The sequence below is a fragment of the Acartia tonsa genome, chromosome 3 (genome assembly GCF_053477335.1).
Source record: "Acartia tonsa isolate MP-2025a chromosome 3, ASM5347733v1, whole genome shotgun sequence".
Classification (NCBI taxonomy): domain Eukaryota; kingdom Metazoa; phylum Arthropoda; class Copepoda; order Calanoida; family Acartiidae; genus Acartia; species Acartia tonsa.
In genome coordinates this window covers 43,811,281-43,835,938 of record NC_137262.1, presented here as the reverse complement: position 1 = coordinate 43,835,938, position 24,658 = coordinate 43,811,281, and the positions used below count along the sequence as shown (strand labels likewise).

General features: G+C 30.1%; 2 protein-coding genes across 2 annotated transcripts in view; both read right to left on the bottom strand.

Moving 5' to 3' along the window:
• Positions 1-4,993: 4,993 nt before the first annotated feature.
• LOC145314903 (uncharacterized) lies at positions 4,994-11,049 on the bottom strand. The gene is made up of 7 exons (XM_080154979.1): positions 11,041-11,049; positions 9,973-10,462; positions 8,137-8,330; positions 7,367-7,433; positions 6,612-6,682; positions 5,927-6,160; positions 4,994-5,489 (listed from the first exon to the last, which is right to left on the bottom strand). Exons 1-7 carry the CDS (start codon positions 11,047-11,049, stop codon positions 5,337-5,339), a joined length of 1,218 nt encoding a protein of 405 aa, XP_080011105.1. The 3' UTR covers positions 4,994-5,336.
• A 13-nt stretch (positions 11,050-11,062) lies between these two features.
• Positions 11,063-24,658, bottom strand: part of LOC145314902 (transcription factor EC-like) — a 52,347-nt gene continuing 38,751 nt past the window's right edge. The window contains exons 6-10 of the mRNA XM_080154978.1: positions 17,913-18,003; positions 17,443-17,517; positions 12,142-12,237; positions 11,790-11,913; positions 11,063-11,148 (exon numbers count right to left, since the gene is read on the bottom strand). Of these exons, the coding sequence (XP_080011104.1) occupies positions 11,063-11,148; positions 11,790-11,913; positions 12,142-12,237; positions 17,443-17,517; positions 17,913-18,003 (472 nt within the window). The remainder of the gene's footprint in view (positions 11,149-11,789; positions 11,914-12,141; positions 12,238-17,442; positions 17,518-17,912; positions 18,004-24,658) is intronic.

The following is a 24,658-nucleotide window of genomic DNA, read 5'->3' as shown; positions in this document are numbered from 1 at the left end:
GTCCCATTCATGGCAACGCCCCTTAAGTGGCGATTCGTCGTATTTTCAAAATTGCTTGGGGCTAGAAATAGGAGAAAAGCTACTGTGAAAATACAAAGAAACTCCCCTTAAGGGGTGTTGTCACGAAAGGGGCTACCCTGATTTAATTACAACAAAATAATAAATAAAAATAAAATCCATTAGATTAACTTTTTAAAATCTAAAAAATTTGTCAGTTTAAAATTTAAAGTGCTTGTATACGACGTACCTACACAGTTATATACACTAGGTATAAACAAATTAACTTGATTAAAAATGTTTATGAATAAAAAAGGTTGCAGAATAGAATGTCTCAAGGATATTTTTAGTTTTGTATTTAGATTTATGGTTCTAATTCTTAATTATATTTGGTCTAGTTACAAAAAATTTACTTTTTATTGATAAAGTCTTAATAAAACATATTTTGGAAAGTATCAGATAAAACAAATGGATATAATAAAATAAACTTATAAATGGCCCCCTTTTAAATAAAATTAAACAAGGATGACAACATCCATAAAAGCGAAGCTCTGAAATGGAAGGACAAACGAACATTAACACTTGTAGATTGTCAGAACTGAATTAGCAGAATATTAATGCATCAGTACAAACAATATTGTAAGTAAATTTGTTGCAAAACTGCATAAATAGATAATACTGTTTAAGGACATACTTAAATTTTTAGGACTTGTTTATAGACATGAAACATTTTTATGTTAATTCATTGATATATTATAAAGAATTAATTTTTAATTAGTTTTGATTGATAAAATCAAAACATGTAACTTTACTGTATACTAGCATACAATATTTATGACGCAAGACACTCTAAAAGCTGAGTATTTTACCCACAAAGGAAAGAAACATCATGATTCAGTAAAATTTATTGAATCCATAGTAAAAAATAAACTTTAAAATCCTAATAAAAATCGACGTGGGCAATTGTTCTTATTTTTGGCTTTGCAGTATGATTCTACAGGTGTCACAGTATGTTTTTTATATACCTTTCAAAAATAGTTTAAAAACAGTTTAATTTTCCATTTTAATATCCGTGGACAGCTTTCTATAATACAATGCAATAAATAACTATTCCAGTATGACTTCCAAACCAATTTATATCCGCTGAATAAGAACCGGTTCTAAGCCATACTGAAAAATCATGTTTAGCTTCATATTACAGTCAAATTTCCACATTTTCCCACAATTACTAAAATAAAAATCATAAATAATATGTCAGTTTTTATATCACAGGCCTTTATCACAAAACTGGTTTTAATCTTATAATTTTCCATTTTAGTATCCGCAGACAGCTGTCTATAATACAATGCAATAAATAACTAGTCCAGTATGGCTTCAAACTGATTTATATCCGATGGATTAGAACTGGCTCTAAGCAATACTGAAAAATCATGTTTATCTTCGTATTACAGTCAAATTTCCACAATTATTAAAATAAAAATCATAAAATTAATGTTAATTTTTTACCACAGGCCTTAGGCACATCAGGGCCCACAAAAATGGTTTTATTTGTATATTTTTTCATTATAAATAACTGTGGAAAGCTGTCTATAATACAATGCGATAAATATATATTCCAGTATAGCTTCAAACCGATTTATATAAGATGGATTAGAACTGGCTCTAAGCAATACTGAAAAATCATGTTTAGCTTTGTTTTACAGTCAAATTTCCAATTATTAAAATAGAAATCATAAAATAATGTTTAATTTTTTAGCATTGGTCTCAGGCACCTCAGGGCAAACAAAACTGGTTTCATTTGTATATTTTTTTATTCTAAATAACTGTGGAAAGCTGTCTATAATACAATGCGATAAATACCTATTCCAGTATGGCTTCCAAACCGATTTATATCCGCTGGATTAGAACCGGCTCTATGCAATACTGAAAAATAATGTTTAACTTGGTATTACAGTCAAATTTCCACAATTATTAAAATAAAAATCATAAAATTAATGCTAATTTTTTTACCACGGGCCTTAGACACCTCAGGGCCCACAAAACTGGTTTTATTTGTATATGTTTTCATTCTAAATAACCGTGGAAAGCTGTCTATAATATGAGGCGATAAATTGATTAATTTAAGCATGTTAGAGTTGTCCTATAATTTTCAAACTATGGATTTCCAGCCCAAAAGTTGTTGATCAACAGTGCAGTTACTCTTTAATTTATTTGCCTTGTGGCTTTTCTTGGATGTAATTAAATATCTAGGTTTACAATTCAAATATTATGCTTATTTTATTCTAAAATCTTTTAATCATTTTTAGTCTTTTAAAATCGCTAGGATTTGTAGTTGAACTTAAAAAAAGAGCGAATTATGAGATTTCCATTTTATTATTGTTATTATCATAAACCGGTTTCAAGATATCCAAGAAACCATAGAATTTCTTCTGCTACAACCATTTGACCTTCCCTGGTACACTGGAGAGAGTACCTCTCTCCCCCTTCTGGCGATTCCAGCTTCCGTGTCGCTGGGGCCCCCCCAAATTCTACACAGTGCCTAGGATGAGAGACTTTCCCTTTTCAGATGGAATCTTTTGGGTCCTCCACAACTTTACATATATGATCAAGGGATAGGATAGCCTAGCTGGCCTGGGTCCTTGCCAAAGAAGCTGGCCCCAACGTCATCAATTAAAATAAATTTCATCAAATAATATAAAGTTCTAATGCTGAGTCTTCCCTCCCCCCCCCCCCCCCGATGACCCCTTCGCCGCTCATTCCCCCCTCCGTCCGTACCCCATTCGACCCCATCCATAAAAACCGACAATTACTGTCAAAAGTATAATTTAAAGATGAATAAATAAACCCTTCTCTTACATCTACTTAATCAAACATAACCTAAACTGAGCATCATTTGTTGTCTAGATGCAATACAAATGGTATTTTTAAAAGTTTTCTTCAGTTTTGGTTTGTACTAAATTAGCTCTTATAATAATTTAAAGCTGGCAATATTATTCCTTTAATTATATTTTGTATGCATTAAGTAACAATAAATGTTTATAACGGACCTATTAATGATTATAAAGTACCATCACTTTCTATATTTTATTCTATATTTCTATAATTTTAATATTTTCAACAAATTTTAAAATTGTTATGAAAATTATAACACGCCTCTAATAACAATCAAAACAATAATAAAAAATAGAAATCAGCTGATGTGATGAACATTGAAGATTGAATTTATTTAAAAAGTAGCAAAAAAACTAATTTTGTTACAAAAAAAAGAAGCAAATACGTTTTATAGAAATTATGTATTGTTTTTAAGATTTTTAATATTTTTTTTAAGCATTAAAAATAGTTATTTTAAAAAAAGTTGTTAATTTTATTACGATCAACTCTTCCTATTTCATTGACGTCACAGGGTGTCGCACTTTTCAAAAGAGATACAAAAAAGGGACAAAATAGGCGGTCTCATTTTTTTACTTAAAGGGTATTTTTTACTGACTGGGGGGAAAGTTAAAAAGAAATATATTAGTGTTAAGGAATTTGAAATAATTAAATACATTGCTCCTTCTAGCAAATGCAGAATTAGTTAACAATAATGTTGCTATAGGAAAAGCAATTTCTTATTTTCTTATTTTTCAGTAATTATTAAAAAGGTAATATCATCCATTCAAAATTTATAAATGATCTGAACTTATTTATTGAAATAATAAAAAGTTTTTATAAAAAAAAACATTAAAACTTACAAGTCAAAAATTATTGAAAGAAATACATTCATAAATTTTTATAAATGGCTTGTAGTTTTTTTCTTAATTTTTTCGCTATTATTTGATTGTAAGCAAAAATTCAAAACATAGAAAACAAATTGAAGAGAGAGAGAGAGAGAAAGGAACGAGAGTAAGTCAGGGAAAGAGAAAAAAAGAAAAATAAGTAGAGAGTGAGGGAGAGTTGAGATTTAATTGAAAGGAGAAAATAAATTAGAAGAGTTGAGAAATTGAAAATGGAAAACCTAATTTTCTTTTGTGTGTGTTTGTGTGTATTTTACTGTCAAATCTTTGCCCTCAAAAATAATGTTTTTAAAACCAGGAATTTAAAGAATACATTCTCTTTTGATTTATGTATAATTATGATTCGAATGATTATTTATTTCAATTCATTTATATTTGCAACCCAGTGTGAAAATAGCTGAAAACCACCAAAAAGAGATACACCATTAGAGAGATCTTAAACTTCATGCGGACGGATAGTTTAACATTCTTGTAATACTACCTAATGCTTTACTAAGGTCAAAAGCAAATCCGAAACATGATCTTAATAAATGCTAAACAATTATTTTGATTGTTTTGTTATATAAAACATTTTAATGTATTTAAATGTCATTCCTATTAAAATCAAGATTTGGGATACACGTTTATAATAAAGAGAACAATAGAGAAGAATAAAGTATCTATACAATTTACATAAAAAAGTAATTGTACAATTTTTGTAACGTGTATTATCAAAATTTACTAAAGATTAGTTGAATTAGTCAGATTCTATAATAAAAGTAATCATATATTGAGTTAATGGACGTTTACTTTCTTGTTTTGTGCTCATTTAAATTCAAATTTTATATGTAATTGTTTCATCTCAAAAATGCATATTATAAAAAAAATGTTAAATTGTACATAAAATTTCATATATTTTCTAAGTAGCACAGCTACTATAGAACTAACTAAAATAGTTGTGATGTAACGATTTATAAACCTTACATACTAGATAAAGGGTGAGCAAAAAAAATGCGGACCTTTTTAAAATTTCTAAAAAGTTCTAATGGTATGCATAACGTTTTTCTACTATTAACACAAGCCGCGCAATTTAAATTTTAAAAAGGTCCGCATTTTTTTTGCACACCCTGTAAAAACATAATTATAACATAAACACTTTATAAAGAAGAGTCTTACATTTAATTGCTTTCAAATTTTGATTACTATTAACTTATTTCCATTTTGCTTTACAAAAATATCTCTTATTTTTTTCATGTATGACAAAATTTTAATTGTAAGCTCATAATTTTAAGATGCTAAGAGATATTGTTGTTTTTATTTAACCAAACATATATCCATGTACAGTACAAACCAGATCATTTAATTGCCGTTTGAGTATTTTTAACAGAAATTTGCAGGGAGCTTTGTCTACAATTTAACCTTTAAAATAGTTTTTATTTTGAAATTTAATTCTTTAATTTATTTATTACAAATATGGCATGCTTTTTTTGCAATACAATACAGAAAAATAAAGATAAAATGCACCCTAATCCTTTTTAATAGGCTGTAAACTTGGAGGCAAAATCCAATAAATTTGCCTTCGAAAACTTACAGACTAACATACATCTTGTCACCTAAATCAGCAGTAGAGCCATCCGTGATGTCAGTACCATTATCATTGAATCCATTGTTTCCAGTAGTTGCTGCGGCTGCTCCAAGGGATTTGCGCTCTTCCAGGATGATTACCTTTCTGGCGGTCACCTGAAAATTAAAGGTTATTTGTTGTGTCTATTTTTCAAGAGTATTAGGTACGTATGTTAACATCCACCAGACAACACTGTCTTTGTGTATGTTAAGGATCATTAACTGGTGAAGATTTTGATACTATCACACATCTGACATAGCAACAATAGGTCCAATATTCAAGTCGGGGATCTAAAGAGATAAGACAATGGCCGATTAATTGCATCCCCAATGATGATACACAAAATTACCCCTTTTGTAGATTACATATTGTGGGTGAAACATTTGGACATTCAACTTTATGAACCAACCAATCAAAAATCAATAAAAGTCCCCAAAGCTGTTGAGTCAACGAATAAGAAAACGTTATTATAAAACTTTGGGGACTAGTTCATTATTATGCGGGGGTAAAGAAACAAACTATAACCAAGATCGTTTTTTGTTGTATAATTTACCTTATTGCCAGCGACAACGGTCATCTTAGTTCCATTGTTTGTTTGTCCAGATACTGAGGAGGATGTGTACAGGGTGGTGTCGGGGGGAGACGAGGACAGGGGAGAGCACGAGGTGTAGGAGGAGGAAGGGGTGCAGGAGGTGTACACAGGATTGGAGGAGGCCACCACTTCTGCTGGACACAGGTTGGCCTCGGGAATTTCCAGTTCGATTGGCAATAATTTTCCTTCGCTTACCTAAAATTTTAATAAATATCAAATAAAAAAATAAAAAAATTAAGAAAAAAATAAACCAAAGGTTATTTGTTTCTAAAAAATCAGAGGAGCGTAAGAATTGAAATGACAGGTGACAAAGTCAATTTATTAAAACTATTGGCATGTCTTTCATTCTCACTAAACATTTTCCTAAATTTAAAACAGAAGGTTTTTTTTCACGCGTATCTAGTTAACGAACAAAGCTTTAGAATACACGGAATCTATAGGGCCTATAAACTGGTGTACATACCTAGTGGTGATACACAAAATGACCCCTTCTTTAGATTACAATTAGTGGTTGAAACTTTTGAACATTAAAAAAACGAACCACCCAATAACAGTCGTCAACGAATAAGATAACATCAATATAAGACTTTGCGGACAAGTGAAAAAAAAACAGCATAATAATCGCCCCCTCCCTGGTAATACGAACCTGTGATAGTGTTTCAAAATCCTGGCTAAAAGAATCATCATGCTCCATATGTGTTGAGTGATCAGAGGCCTATAGGCAGCAAAGATATATTAAGATTTATAATAGTCTTATTGGAGAGCCAATTCAATGAAATTTGAGTTTTGTATACTGTCGTATTTTCACAGTAGCTTTTCTCCTATTTATAGCCACTGCGGGGGGCCCTAACCCTGAGTTGGCCTATTTTCTAACCCTGCGGGGTAATCATAAACACTTACCTAACCTAAAATAACTTTTCAAACGCTACTGTGAAAATGAGACGAAACGCGCAACTTAATTTTCTTTCCATGGCCCTAAGTTTAAACCTACAACGGTCAGAGAAGGAGGGGGGGGGGGGGGGATGGAACGTCTTCTCCACTTTCCGAAAGATAATGATACTGTTAAAAGTTTAAAAATCATTAAATTAAATTGATCTTTACAAAGCAAAGGGTATTTGGTTCATATTATTATCAGGCTTATTGATTTTGATCATTCTATTACAATTCTTCATGAAATATGTTGAGAAAGACTAAACTACATAACTTTTGTGTCACTTTTGAGGAAGACGATTCCCTTTTTCTCCCATCTCTTTTGCAGAGATATTCTTCCCCCCTTTCCTTTTTCTTTTCCATCTTATGACGTCATATGGAAAAGTCTTCCTTAAAAGTGACACAAAAGTTATGTAGTTTAGTCTTTCTCAATATGTTTTTCATTAAGCTATATGTTAATAATCTTTTCCTGTACTGGTTCTAGTTGACTAAACGCCTTATCTTCACCTGAGAAGCTCATATACTCGTTCAAGGATACCTAAAAAGTAAAAACATTAAATAATTAAAATATAGAAAATATTTATTTTTCCTTATAACAAAATATTTCACTTTACAATGTCGTGTCTAAAATTAAAGTAAAAGAATATGTAACTCAGTTCACGGGGTGGGGACAATGTGCTGACTTTCAATTGGGTTTTCAATTAACACAGCTAAATCAATACAAAAGAGTAGAAAGCAATTTGCTAGCAAAAATCTGAAAGGAAAAGTACAAAAATTAGTTAGATAGAATATGGAGTAATTTCTCAATTGCAAAAGTTTGTTTTTGCATCACTTTCAAAACTATTTCTATGAACATTTTTTAGCATACTTGTACTTGAAATCATTGAAAATAATAAAGTTAGAAAAAGATTTTTTCCATTATTGTTAGTATGTACGTCAGTCAGTGTTATTCTTGTAGTCGAGTTTAAAGATATATGTAGGTTTCAGGTAGTATTAAGTTGTTGGACATAATTCTAATGTTAGAATCAGGCAAAATACATTTAACACTTTAATAAGAGGCAATTTTATTATTTAATTTAAAGTACTAACATTTATTTGTATGAAGCTAAAGATCTTGGAAATTGCTGGTCTGGAGGGGTTTTAATTATCTGGAAAGCCTTATAAATGTCTTTGGGTGGTTTTAGGCTATTTTAGGCTAGAGGCTAGGGGCGAAGCAACAAGTTTTTCAATTCTAAAATTACCTTATCATCCAAAATAGACAGGGGCGCTAGCTCCTCACCCCCTAGGGTGAACATTAACCCAGAAGAGGGAGGGGGAAGGATGAGGGATTTATCATTCAACTGCTGTGGATTGTTAGATACTTGTTGTTGTTGATGTTGGTGGTGGTGCGAATCTGTTGTTAGGTGATGCAGGCTGAAGCTGTTCACTGTTGAATCTAAAAATATCATATTTTAAGTAGAGAAGCAACTCTGTGAAAACAAAATTTTTATCTTTTAACTTTTAAAAACTTTAATTTATTGAGAATTTCAAATATAAGGATTTTACAGGGACTTTGATATTGTTTCTAAATAAATATCATTTTCATTTTAAGGAAAAACTTAAAGTGCCTTTCAGTAGAGCAGCAACAATTTTGTCATTTTTTGTTTTAAGTTTGAATAAAGTGTATGACAGACAGATAGACATATGGACGGACGGACGTCGTTCTTCTTTGTATTTTCTCAAAATGAGGAAAATCTTATGTCGATGTCCTTTTTTACAATTGCAGTTTTTATTTCCCTTTTACAATCTACGTATGTATCATTGATATAGGTAAACAATAAAATATAAGCAAAACAAAATAATATAAAATATTGTGCGGGTTTCTATCTATCTGTTCCAAGGATAAAATACAAAACAGTAGTCCAATATTTATATCAATAATTTTTTCTTAGTCAATTTTTATTTGAAATATACACCTTTTGGTCAAAGGCAGTTACTGAGATCTTAACCTTCAGACAGAACCTATATATACTATAAACCTTCGAAATGGAAATCAAGGCTAATAATTTTTGTAAAGTTGCCAACAATCTTTGCAGATATTTTCTCTAAACCTGCTTATTTGGTGGGTCTTTAATAATTAAACCAATGTCCCGGTTGTAAAGTGTAGAGATCCAATTTTGTATGTAATTGGAATTGTCTGAAAGTCAGGCTATATATTTTTTTCTCTCCCAGATTTATTTTCAAATAAAGGGATAAATAATAATCCTTATTATAAGTAACAGAATGTTTATCTGTGTTTTTGTACCGATGGATCTCGCTTACTGCTTAACCGATATGTTTCTCTATTACAAGATAGTTTCTCATAGGCCCTGGAAAGGTTTAAAACTATTTTGGGAGAAGGTACCACCAGCCTCCCAAGAAAAAAAATTACCCACCCCAAAAAAGTAATCTCATTTTTTTAAAGCTGAAATTAAAAATCTCCTACTCTCAAAATAAAAAGAAATAGGTTATCGAATTCAACTCCTCAATCCTAGAGGCATCAAGGGGCGTAGCCGCTATTATATAAATAAGTGAAAATCATAATAAATATCATATATTTCTTGTACAACTGTAATTCTGTAATAAAATAGGTTTTAGATCAATTTTCTTCTAGGTATTAGCATATAATCGAACCGCAAATTTAGGCGCCAAGTCTTTAAAAATGTCAAATGGGTACAAGTATTCTTATTTTCCTACTTTCTTTGAAACTTTTTAACCAGAAACAAAATTGGTTACAGCTTACTTTTTTGAGTATTCTTTTTAACTTGTTTGATAGAGTGACTTTTACTTTTGTAATTTTTGTTTTGATTAGAAGGTAAATACAAATAGGATTCTACATAGTAAACAATAAAATGATGTAAAAAAGCCTAATAATTTTTAAAGAAAAAAAGTTTTACGCTTTTATAATTAAAAATTTTAACATTTAGGGACGGTTGGCTGTGACCCCTGTGGAAACGTTGGGTTAAACAAAGTAAGTTAAGGAAAATCTTGGAATCAAACTAAATCATGCTTGGCCATTTTATAGTTTTATTTTTTTAAATTTTATAAATAGCGCTTACCTTTGCTATGAGCACTGATGTTGATATTGCTAGGACTGCTTCTATTGCTGCTGTTACTGAAGCCACTGCTATTGCTCAAACTACTATTTACACTGTCACTCCTGCTGAAATTGGGCCCCTCCAGTCCAGGCAGGCTAAACATCGGAGATGGCGATATTTTTGTCATATCTAAGGAAATATATTCTCCCGCATTTACCGCTGACCCGCGTGATCCATTAACCGCTGAAAAATTTGACCGCACTGGCTTCTTGATGATCATAATTTCTGGCTTGCTTTCAGTGGCGGTGTTGTCACAATTTTGATTGTTACGCCGCCTGCCCCGACCACCGCCGCCACCACGCTTTCCCCGAGTGCTTGTGCCGTTTACACCGCCGCCCCGAGTGCCACCAGTTGCGCGAATTGTGGGTACTGTGGTGTTTTTTGTGTATCTACCGCCGACGGCTGTAGTGGAGTTACGCCGAGAGGAGCTGCCAACCGCTGAACCTCTCTTCTAAAGATCAATACTTATATAAATATGCTACTTAAGATCTCTAGTAAGACTATAACATTAAAACAATAATAAACGTATGGGTAGAATTCTAAAAAATAATATTGCTAAACAAAAATAATTTTAAGTTTTGGTCCCTGCTGTGATTGTCATAAGATGTTAGAGTCAGCTGATTCCTCCACGGAAGAGCTACGGGATGAGCTTGAGGCAGAACCTGGCGGAGCAGCAATTAGAAATATACGTTAAAATATATAATTAAGTTTGTATCATACTATAAACTATGTATTTAAAAGGCAGTTTTAAAATATCCAGGGGCATTAAATTTTTAAAAATCTATTTGATTGCACAACCCTTGTGTTAGAGTCCTATCTGTGGGTGCATAGTAATACATTTTATTGATGAGAATGCCGGGTATCCTATCAAATAAAGTAGTAAGCTTTTTGGATCAAGTCAAGCAGAGTGTGTCAATACCCTGTTTTAGCACACTCTGCTCGACTTGGGAAATATGAAAAATACTATTTTAGAATTTCACAGACAGCGCACGCAATATTGTCCAGACTCGATCCCGACAACTTGTATACGTATATCATGCAAAATACTATCTTATTGTATCTCTAATAGTGTTCCTGGAAGGTATGAAGAGGTTGAACTGGTCAGATATGACGAGGTAGACGAGGGGATCACAGAACCTGAATAAAGTAGCGGGTATGCGGTTGAAACTTAGCATTGACAAACATATCTATAATACGAAGTAGAATGATGTCTGTCTGTCTGTCTGTCCCACTCAACCGATCGGATTCTCCTCTTTAGGGAATATGCCTACATATATACAACCCCCCAAAAATTAAAAATCCCCCCCTCAATTTATTTTTTCTTTAATTACCTCTTGGGGCAAAGCCCCTGAGGCTAGGAGCGAAGCTGCTTGTAATACATATATGGCACTTTATATGTTTCTGTTGGAGGTATAAAAATAGTAGGAAATTGTAAAAAAAGATAATTGAAAGGTCCAGGAAGGAACTAGAAAGGAATAAATGGCTTAAAATGTTGTAAATTAAATAAAATTTTACATAAATAGTAATGAATTCTAAAAATGGAACTATATTAACTTATCAAGTATCACAAACACATAAGTCCTTTTTATTTTAAAGAAATATTTGAAGATGATTAAAGTACCTCCACAGATTATGACGTCATACGATAAAATAACCAATGAGAGGACAGCATAAATTTTACCATTGGTCGATTACAGTGTATACTGGCCTCTCATTGGCTATTTTATCGTATGACGTCATAATCTTTGGAGGGACTTTAGTCATCTTCAAATATTTACCTGGATTAACAGAATGAGAAAAAGGGAGGTTTGGTGAGGAAAGCATTGTATCCAGCTTTACTGGATCATCCATATCAAAATCCAAGTCAACACTGGAAAAATACTGACCAATTGTCTGCTTTTCCTTAAAATATTTATCAGAATTATAGTTAAATTTTTGATAGCATAATTACTCTAATAAGTTTGATAAATTAAACCTCGTTTAAATATTCTTATTTTTTCAATTTTTGTTTTTCAAAGTCATTTAACTAGCCTAAAACAATAAAATGCCCATCAAGGTTTAAAGTAACATGACTTCTAATATAAACGTTTCACGTAAGAGAGCTTAAGAGTCAATTTATACACCTCGTACCTGTTTAGGAAAGTTAGGAACTCTATTAACATCAATAGAATCCAAGGTGAAGCTCTCAACATGCAAACCATAGCTTCTCATTTTCTCCTCGTATTCCTAAATAATAATACGCGGATGTCAAGTAATTCTTTTCAATTCTTTTTTTACCATATTATTCTTCTATAATATAAATCAGTAGGGTTTTTGAAGCTTAAGATCTCAGAAAATACTGGTCGAACATATCAGGAAATAATATACTTATTTATGGGTGGTCTAAGGCTATCTTCTGACCTTCCATGACGCAACTAGTCTTTAATATAAATTAGTTTTTTTTTATAGCTGATCATTGCTTTTTAGGGTAGCTATTTACAGTCTTGTTCAGTTTTTATTAAGAAGTCTTTTAAAATTAAATTACCGCCGATTCTTTTTATGTTTAGTATATTTAAAATATTCGTGTTTATTTTATGCACTTTTCATGCAAACAGTTTAAAAGATTATCAAAAATCTTCCATTTTTTATTAATTTGTTTTGACATAACATATTAAGTTTGAGCAAACATTTAGATTAGTTGAGCAATTCAATATTATTAATAAAAGTAGCATAAACGCAAAAAAAATATTTTTTGTAGGTTTAAGATCATAACAAAGGTTAAAGTGCAAAGTAAAATTATGCAGATAATTAAGGAAAAATAAAAAAAATGCCTAATTGTTGATTATTTGATGCACATTGAATAATTTACATTTTTATTATTTAGATTATTGTGCAGATTTATTTAGCACAATTAGACATCTTGATGTGCAAAAATAAAACAGAAAAACAATCTAGACATTGCATTGTAATATCTTTCTATTTGTTCTTCTTTCTTATATACTACTGCAGAAAGAAATATTTGTAATTTTAATTGATTTTATAGCAGTTTCTTGAGACAATACAGTACTTAACAAGATTTATTGCAATTTAAAAAGTTTATTTTTATAGTTTTTAAAGATAATGTTAATAAATCTTAATTTCTAAAATCATAAAGAAAAGTTGAAGTAGAAGAGAAAATAATTGACTAGTGGTTTCCCTCAAACTTACTCAAAGTCCCCGAATTGGTTAGGCTACCCACTAAACTACGAATCCCCTCCCCTTTCCCCCCTAATTATCAACAAATTATAAAATAGGAGGGGTGAGGGGGGGGGATGCATCAAAAAATTTACTTTTAATGCCCAAAGGTAAATTGATTTTATCTATCACTTAATCTTATCAATAAATCAACATTACGTTTTGCAAAAAAAGTAATGCTATGAAAGAAATATTAGCAGTTGCATAAATAGTTTTCATCATATATTAATTGGCTCAGGCTTTATAGTTTTAGAGACGCTTAATGGCGCCAATTAGATGCCGCTGAAAACCATGGATGCCATGTAATTATATTTTTTAACAACCATACAAAATTTTTATATAATTTTTTTATGGCAAAGTAAAAAAGTTGAAGTTAATAACTTGTAAATGTTTTTTAAAAAACTAGCAAAAATTTAATTAATTACAAGTAATGTCTAGCATAATTTATTTATTTATTTGTGTATTTTATAAATGCTCCAACAAAGAATTAGAAAACAAAGTCCACTCTGACCTTTATTTGCAAAAAAAAAGACGCAAAGTAAGCACTTTTCTTTTTATGTCATTTCTCTTACCAGGAAAATTTTCTTCAGCCTTTTAATAATTCTTTATACCAAACTAAAGCTGATTATATAATAGTCTATTGGTCTGAAATATAGGCTGTAACTTAATTTTGCATAAATAAATATACAGCTGAAATAAAACATTTTATACCAAATGTCTTTTTTGGACAGGTATTACTTTAAATGTTTTATTTTTGGGTGGGAAAAAATCTAACCCCCCACCCACACCCCCCTAGCGGTCACTGATTGACAACACAAAACCGTAATAATATTCAAAATATGCCTCCGTATTTTGGTGGGACATTCAAAGTTATTTGTTGCTATAAATGTAAAGATTATATACCTTGACTTAAATATAGCCCTTAATTAATTTTTTTAATCTGGCATCCCCGTTATCATGGACATTGTGTTAATTTCCAGTTTTATTATCATCTAATCATCAACAGAGAACACAAAAATAAGATAATGCATTACTATTTCATATCCAACTAATAATACAATTGTATATTCTGTTGTTTTTTTTTATGAGGAATGCTTTTCTATGCAACAGAAATGTACGCCTGTCCTTTATATGTCGATAAAGAGGCTTTAAAGCATTAAGGAAGGAGACATTAGCCTGTAAATTTTACTGGTCCCCAAAGTTTTATAAACATTTTATCTCTTTGGGGGGCCTAAACATTGTGGGAACTTTTATCAAATCTTGATCGGTTTGTAAAACTTTTCTACCTATAATTATAATTTACAGAAGGGATATTTTTGTTTATATCATAACAAGGGGTCGCCTATTATCATATTCCTTTATGGGAGTTGCCCTATATTATCTTTTAAGCTATTTATCTAGGCGAAGTTTCTTGTAAATGGCACAAAAAAATTCTTTTGATAATTCTTTCATCCTTGTTCTCCCTTGATGTAGGGAGAATTTAATTTGTAATTGTGCTATGTTAGCAGAATTTTTATCAATGACTTTGGACATTTTTTGCTGTAAAACTACTCTTCAATTAGTTTATGTCTGTATCATAAATACATACTTTATAACAAAATGCAAGAAAGATTTATACAAGAATTGAAATTTAACAACAAAAACACAAATTAGTAATTTAAGTCCAATCAAAAGATTATATAATATAAATATGAAATATCACAAACAATTTTACTTTTTTCCTTTTATTGTAATTCAGTTTTAGCTTTCCAATATGTTTTTCAATCATATAACAAGCGATGTGTGTAATTTTGCTCCTAAATATCATTTTTATTTCCCAAGTAGTGTAACTGAATCTTAGTTAAATTCATAGGTATGTTAACACCGATTGCTGTATAATCGAGGAAACTGATAAGAATTCAACTTCTATGAATTGTTGTAATAGTTTAGAGTCAACAAAACATTCTGTCTTAATAATTCTATTAAATCCAACAGAAAAATGAAAACAAAACTTTTTGGAACAAATCTTTTATTTTAAACTTTATTCTTACGAATTATTCAATTTTATTTACACTGCATCTTTTATTACAAATTGCCAAAATATTAAACGATTCAAGAAATACATTTTTTTAATATTTGTCATTGTTCCTCGTAAGATCATGCTAATATTATCTACAATACTTCTTCGTTAATTAGACACAGACATCTATGCAAATCAAATAAAAATAATTTTTAAAAATAAGTAATCGAGTTTTGTTCACAGAGATTTATAAGGTGATGTGAACTTGGTAAGGTGGTAAATAGAAAGGCAGGTTACATAATGCTTGTTTTTAAGATCACGACCCTGGTTAAGTGAATAAAATTCTTTGTTTAATTCTTGGTTAATGATTCAAATATACTTATTTCCTAAAACAGAAACATGACAAAAAAACAGACCTTTGAATGCATACCATTTGTCAAGAAACTAATTATGGTAAATAGTTACGGCTGTTTAAGTGTTTAATACATTTCCAATCACAACAATATTTTCAATGTCTGTTTGTATTTCATATACCCCAACTTTTCTTGCCACATCCCAAAGTAAAAGAAGCACCATTTGACCTTGCAAAAACCTAATCTAAAATTCAATTTTAAATAAAAGAAAATTTTTCCTGATTTTCAATTTGTTAGAATGCATGATTGTATTGTATTCTGATATAAAAGGAAAATTTTTGCTTATTCCTGGGCCAGGCTAGGCTAGGCTAGGCATGGTAAACTAATTAATTAAGCTGCAACTAATGCAAATAATATGGGGGGAAGTTGGGGAGGAAAACCACTATGTAGATAACATACAGTAATTCGTGTAGGAATATTTTGAAGGTTCTATAAAGAAAAATAGTTAAAAAGGAATTATTGTCATATGAACACCAAACCTCTCTTGAAAATAAAAAAAAACACTATGTTATCGTCTATTTCAAAGACTTTGAACCTTTCTTTGAAAAAATCTTAACCATTTTTTGTTAAACTCCTTTAAATTACAGGATAAATCATTAAATTTATAATGTCAAAAACCGGCTTTAAACTTTTCTACTTGTAATTTAGAAAAAAGCCAAATCTTAAAATTGTAATACTGGTGAAAAAGCATAGTGTGGATTAAATTAGGATGAAAGCAACAAACAAAAAAACTTTTTTCGGCCTTAAAACTTAATTAGAACTTTAAACAAGGCATACACATATCAATATTCAAAATATTTCAACTTTTTCAATTTGAGAAGATTTTTAAAACAATTTTAGAAGCGCAGCTACAATACTATTAAGGATTGTCCGTACGTCACATATTGTAATTTAGTAGTTGTAAAATGGATTTTTGTATCTATAATACAAAGTAGAATTATGTCTGTCCGTCCATCCGTCTGTCTGTCTGTCCGTCCCTTAAGATCTCGGTAACCACTGAACCGATTGGATTCTACTCTTTAGGGAATATACCTGCTGGTCCTGTGGTAGTTTTAGGCTATTTTCTTAGGGGTGGGACACCCCCAACCCCTCCAAAAACAAAAAAAATCCCGCCCCATTTTTTTTTTTTTTTGCTGAAGATTTCCTTGGTCCTTTTTTTTGATCACCTCTTGGGGCAAATATTGCAATATAGGAATAGTAGAAAAGGGGACACAAAAAGAATTAGAGTAATTAAAGAATTAATTGAAAAATTAAAATGCCATTTAAATAGGTGCATTACAAAAAAAATGACCGACCTTTTATCCATGGAATTTGTTTGTTTGTTTGTTGAGGTTTGAAATCTCACACATGCACATTTTAGATTATTTGGCGGGGGTTACAAAGTATTTACAAAAGAAGTAATAATTTTGTTACAATGACAAAAATAAGAGTTGTGTACTGTGCGCCTATGTACAAAGAACTTGCGGCTTACCCTAATTGGGATAAGGGGATACTATCCTAAATTTATTAATTGTAACTAAAAATATAACTTTTTGTATGCTTGCCCATGACCAAATTAAATATACAAATCAATCGGTTCGGTTCAGTGGTTTCGAGATCTTGACAGTCCTAGCTATTTTACAAAAAAAAATACTTTGTTAAATTATCTTTGATAATAATCCTAAAGTTTGTAAAACAGAAAACTTAAATAAGAAGAAGGAGAACGGCCTTGTTGGTTAATGGTTAAACCCAAGTTGCAATTATATCTCCAGGTTTGATGCATAGTTATAGGATGTCTATCTGTTCATCTATAGAAATATTCCTTACCTGTATTTTGAGATACATTTTCCTATTTCTAAGCTCTAGAATTGAACATATATTTTGTAATTGCACTCGCTTTGCCTAAAATTAATATAAATCATAAACGATATAAAGATCAATATTGACAAAGCTACATATGTCTTAGCTTACAAAGATCAAATAGAAAGAGAGAAAATGACTAAAACTAAAAATGTAAACTATAAATGAAGACAGGGATGCGAGGCCTTGTGGAACAAACATTTCTTTCTTTAGATTGCACAAAAGCAGGGCAAATCAACAGTGAAATAAAAAAGCAGGGTAAACCATTTGACCTACTAGGGTCTTTTTAATAGGTATTAATAGTATGATAATAGGTATTTAGTCCAACTTATTTTCGTAGAGAGTAAAATAAAAAAATCCAGTCTTCGAAGCCATACTAGAATAAATGTTCTTTAAATCTATGTAAAATATCTAAAGCTAAATAGTTATGAACTTACCAGATCTTGTTTTAAAAGTTTGATATACTCGACAGAAGCTCTGAGAATGGATCCCTTGTTCTGACGCACATCCCTTATGGTATCATAATGCCTAAAATAATCATGTATAAAACAAGCACAAGCATATACTAGACAGATAGATAGATAATCTGAGGACATCACTTTAAAGATACCAATTTTACACAACAAAAACATTATGAAAGGGTGCTTACATATGCTATTCATATTATGGCCAAATTGCTAAATATTTAATCAACGTATTAAAAAAAAAACTTCATGAAAATGTTTTTAGAGTTGCTGCGCTTTCTGATTTTCACTTTTACAATAATCATAATCACGGTTGGTTTTTTATTAAATGAATAAGTTAGGGTACAATGTTTGGCACTTTCGATATAAGTAAATGATAATAACAAAGCCACAGAATACGATAATACCTTCAGAAAAATCGATGAAAATAGTTTTCATACTAAATTTTGGTTTTTTATATTTTTTTTTAAAATGTCATGACAGAAGATGTAAAATGTCGTCTTAGTTTTTTGAAAGGATTAATCTTCTCTGAAATTTAAATTATTAAAATATTTTTTTTGGTAAATGATTATTTACTAAGTATATTTGCGATTACTTTTATTTAATGAAATCTTCCAATTTTTAACATGTACAAAACGGCCTGCTTAATTGCTTTAAGATCCATGTCAGATCTATATAGGAAATAAATGTCTATAAACGAGCTCAAGTTTTCCAAGGAATATATGATTAAAACTCATAGTGCTCCAATAATCCATAATAAACTCTCATTGCCCAAAACGATAAGACCCATTATTTTACTTTATTAAAAATAAATTCATTTTTTTCATTTCATGTTGCTATTTACCTTATATTGATGTATTTAATTTCTAATTTCTTGTGGAAATAGTTTTCTGCAAATGTTGATAAACATATGTCTGCTAGCATTAAGATGTTTGTACTGCCAATACACGTTGGGTTTTATTTAAATAATTTTTTTAAATGTTCTTTTTTTTACCTCGTATACCAATAACGCAAATTTGCTATCAGGAATTTAGGAACATTAAAAAAAATCATTTTTTGTTTATGATTAAAAAAATTTTTCTATTTCTATCATTTCAGTTTATGTGACACGGCTACGCCTGGAATTATTAATGATTTGAAATATGTGCAAAAAGGGCAGTGTGGCTGGGGCTACCGTATGCCTAAAACTAGCTTGTCTCTGCTAAGACTGCAAAAAGTGCATTATGGTATAATAATTGTTGCAATAAATGTATAAGCATAGGTGTATGTAACCCAGACACCTATCTGTTTAAAGTGGTGGTGACCTTTTTATCTACTAAAAAATTGCTTTCTGCTCTTTTGTAGCAACTTGGATGTGTGAATATTTTGACGCTATTGGCTGTTATTAAAAGACCCAATTAAAAGATGGCACATGCTCCACCCCTGCGTGGACATACAGTTACTTAACTCCTGTCATTCTATTCATTTACTTTAATGCTGCTGCTTAAACCTTATAATTAGATGCGAAGCTACTAGTAAAATATACTGTACACATACATAATATAAAGTTTGTATTCCAAATGAGAACCATAAAAAACGTTAGATTTGATATAAAAGCTACTATAATAAAATATTTTTAAGCAACTTTAATCTAAATCATTAATTTACTTTTCAGGATTTTAAAAAAATGTAACTTGATAAGATTCACTAAAAAGGTAAAATTGAAATTTTTTATAAAAAAGGACCTAAAAACAAAGGTTGTTAAATAAAATAGTGAAGGAAGCGAAAATTGAATCTGATTCACTTATAGTCGGAAATTCATTATGAAACAGGGGACATGCACAAAATTTTTGAGCCCTGATCGAATAGGAGCTGAGATAATAGGGGGGCAGGCGCCCGACTGATAAGGGTTAAATAGAAGTTGATTGAATATTGGTTGGAAAAGGTGATCATTAACCCCCCCCCCCCCCAATCGACTAAGACTCGCCTACGGCCCGATCTTTTAGGATTGCTTTGTAATTCACATTTTTAAAAAATCTTTCAACAGTATACACAGCAAATTCTCTCTTTTTTAACTAACTTTCCGAATAATATACCTAAAGCATTTGAATTAATAAAGGATATGCTAATATTTTTACCATTCAAGTTTATTTAATATTCTAATAAATAGCGCAACCCTCCAAGTTATGGCTACTTTTCATGAACATATGATCTAAAGAATAAGCTCTGACGCAATGTCATATAAGGATAATATAATATTCATTAAAAAAATTGTTATTTTTGCATATATGTTACATTTTACAGTGTTTTGTGGCTCAAAAGAAAGACAATTACAATTTATTTCATATTATATAGTTTAAATTGCATAAGATAACCTAGAAATAGTAAAAAAGTCCCTTTCTTTTTTTGTCGTAAAACAGAAATTAACAAAGATTTTTATTAAAAAACACCTTAGTGTAAAAATTAAAAATTTTAAATATGGTCACAAAAAGATTCAATTAGTTTATTAAATGTTTCATTTTCAGCAAATGACGATTAATCTCTATTACAAAGAATAAAGTGTAAAAAGATGTTCTTGTTTTAATTTTAAGCAACTTAAAATGCATTTTAATACCTTTTAATGATTTATTTTTTAAAACATCATTTTATAAAATGTTATTGATTTTTAAAGTTATATATTTGAATGTTTTTAAATTTTGTTAACATTTTGTTTTAAATGTAGAAAATTGGTAATTCTAAACATTCAAAAAATGATTTTATTAAATTTTCATCACTTAAATTGCATGTTTGATGAAATTTTCAACTGATAATTCAAGAAAAATCGTTTAAGTTTTATTATATTTTACTTTGAAATGTTAAAAAAATATATTATTGTCAAAAATGTGGAAGTTATACTTTCCTCAAAAAAAGACCTAAAACATGCAAATTAACACGTGTAATGAGATTTTTTTTCTTTCAGGTTTAATATTAAGTAATTATTGATATTTTTTGTAAAAAGGATTTTATATAAAAAGTTTTAAAACTCGAGTTATGTATAGTTCTAAAAAAGGTTGCGAATTTATGCAATTTTCTTGCAAAAAATATTTTCTAGGATTTTAAAAATAGCAAAGGGTGTTATTAGACGTACTTACAGATACAATTGCTAAGTCATTTTGGCCAAACACTAAAATAAAGTTTTGACATCTGAGGGTCCAACCGTGTAATATAAACTTTAGAATTGATAGGACGGTTCTGACATGTCAAAATTTAAAATTAGACTTTTCCGCTTTTGACAAGTACAGCTATATTTTGGAGAAATTTAAGAAAAATTTATATAGAGCCATGCTACTTAAACTTGATTACTGTAAATCTAAATAGTCGCTGTAAGTCTTTTTACGTTAATCAGATAAAAAACAATGATGACAACATCCTTAGGTAGCGAAGCACAAAAAATCGTAGATGGACAACATAAGAAGGGACTTATAGAGCAGTGTTCAGTTGTAATATAAAAAAAACAGTTAAAATAAATCACAAAACCTTTTGAAATTTTAAAACTTGAACGGACAGACCGATGGACAGATTAAATTCTATACTTGATGCTCATTAGCGTAATGATCTTTCGCCCAAAAATTTAAATAGCAGCAGATATATAGCTCCTTAGCAATACTAAAAACTGAAGTACAAACCAAGTAAATTCTATAGTAGCTTCGCTACAAAAAAAAGTTCAAGTAAGCCTTCCAATTAGGAGGCATATAAAATATTTTACAACTGCAATAATTAAGCCGTGAAAGGCTTTGTTGTCTCTACTCATATTTATTATGGTTGATATACATGTCCAATTTCACAAAGCCAATCCTTAAATCAAACTAAACAAGCGGCTGCGCTCAGCATCTAGGGGTTCTGTTTTCTAAAAGGGACTAAAATTACCTCAGGACCTATGTAAAGCTCTTAACGGACAAACAAAAAAGTCTTACTACTTTTATAAAAAAAAATAATAACGGCTATGCCCTTTGAGGTCTTGTCTCTGGGGGAACTTGAGGAAATGATTAAAATGTTATATATTATATATATTTCATGTTGAATATAATTTGAAGAAAGTTTAATATTGAAGAAAAGATTTGCTTGCAAATATTTTCAAGCTTTTCGAAAATTACACAAAAAGAAAGGTTTGAAAAATGAGTTTATGACTTTATCTACCAACAGAGAAAATAATTTATGGTCAGTTAGCACACCTTTTATTCTTTTTGTACACTCAATAATATTTTCTAAATAATTTTACGTTTTAAGGTTACAAGTTGCTTCACCCCTAACCTCAAAGGGCGATCTGGGGAGGTTAGAAATAAAATCAGAAAAAAATATTCTTAATCCACCTCAAGACATTTGTAAAGCGTCCCTGAATATTGCAACTAATTCTGACCAGCAATTTCCAAAATTTTAAGCTTCAGATATAAACTCTTACTTTTTTATGTGAGTAATATAGTCAGAAATTATAAGTGGAAATGTATTTTGTACCACTTATTAAAGTTTTATTAAAATCATCTGAAGATTTTTCTCAGCGAATCAGAGAACGTTTTTTATAAAACTTTGGTGACCAGTTTAACTTACTGTCCAACTTCACATCCCTTTAAGTTTCAGGCTTATTTTGAAAAATTTTAGAATAAATCTTTTAATGTCATTAACCTTTGCTAATAAAACGTGTAATTATGCCGGGTGAAGCGCATAGAACCATTTTAAGTAGAACTTGTATCAAGATAGATGGCTTTAGCTAAATCTACTGTCGAAATTTGTACAACCATTAGGCACTGTTCAACTTTCAAATGCCATTAACCTTTGCTTTATGTAAGTCATTAAAACGTGTAACTTGGGTGCATAGAAATTAAATCAAGATAGATGGCTTAGATGGGTTGGTTTACAATAACTGTTTTCATTAATTGTACAGGAATTATGTTGTTTATTGTATTTAAGTTTTTAAGAGAAAAAGCATAAAGTGGACAATTTTCTGTCAAAACAAATCTAAAATTGAGCCTGAAGAGGTTTTAAGTTATTTTTCAAATGAGTGAGTTAGCCTCTTTTTAGACAAAAGTACAAATCCATGAAGTAGTTTTGTACGGCTTTGGGTATCTTTTAAATAGTAGCTGTGGTCATTTTAGATGTCAACACAAAATAAAGTAGTTAATAGGAGAAACAGTTAAAAATAGCTAACTAATTTTAAAAAAAACTTAAAACACAGTATTACTATGTTACCTACGTATAACAGTCTTCAATTTTTCAAAATTAAAGCTACTTTGATAACGATCACATCATGCTATTGGTGTATACAAATATTAACTTATAAATCTTTACTTACAATTGCAGGGAAGTTGGAGGCAAAATTGATTTTAGTTACGTTGTTAAACTCCTCTACAGAGACAAAAAAAACCTAAGCTTATTTATAAATAAAACCACAGCATATTTCACTTTTAAACCAATCACTAGATTATTGGATATTTTCATTGGAGGATTTTTTTCTCAATGTTTTTCGGTTCGAAGATTTTTCTTTAATTATTTTGGTTACAATGTCGAAACCCAAAGTAGCTAATTAATTATTCACTTGAAATATATGTCTGTCCATAAAAAGAAAAACATAGGTCTGATCTGAATTTGTAATGTCTATAGGGCAAGTGATAAATTTTCTTTTCTTAATTGTAAATTTATGTCTTTAGAAGCATATACAAATTTGCTTTTATACGCGTTGCTCTTTTCTTCATTGTATATGTTAGATACATACTTATTGGTTTATTGTTGCTAAGCACTTAAAATGAACCGAGAGCATAAAAAATACCTAGTTAGTTTTAAAAGCGAGGCGTTTCTACAATAAGTCTTTACAATAAAGTTCAAACAAGACAGCTATTCTTTGAACAGAACTTAATTAGATAACACTATCTATTTTCAGTGCAGTTAAATACCTCTTCTAAGAATTTTTTATTCCATAAAAGTTTATGACAATTTTATTGTTTTTACTGTCATGTTTTCATGAATATTGTTATTTTTGTTTAAAAGTGCATATAATCCGCGTACTTAATCACTAATAATGGAGTGTGAAACTATTTAAATCATGATTTATTCCAAACCATAAATGTCACTGCAGTATTAAACTTTGCCTTTCAAAAAAAAGTTTTGTGCTTAAATCATATTTTCTAAGTCTTTTTATGATGGTTTTTTATTTAGATGGTTTGAATTTTGTCTGTATACAGAGGTAATAATTTTAATATAAGGAACATTAACAAGGAACATTTAGCCATTAGAAACTCTTATCCTATTTTTAAAGAAATTCAGTGGCCTACCCCGGATTGAATATTTATTTTCCTTAGCAAAAAAACCGTACCCATGGGCAGGAGAGGTCTATGAATTTACTCAAAAGTAGGTATGAAACCAAATTAAAAAGTCCTCGCCGCTAATAATTCAACGCTTGCTAAACAAAAATATCTTTAAGGATTTAAAGCAGCAATAACTTTTAATGTTTACTGCAACTTTTTGGGGTATTTTAAACATCAAAATCACATTAGAAAATAAGCAATCTTGCCTACAATTGTAAATAAATTCTTTAGAACGGACCTGTTACCTCCTAAATTGCAACACTAATTAGAAGCAACCAAAACTAATTTTACAAATAAAATAAATCTACTACTAGATATTTTATCAGTGTGACAACTTAAGGTGAAACGTTCAAGAATTTATGAGAGACTTCAATAAATCTACGCTTAAAAGAAAAAAACAAGGTT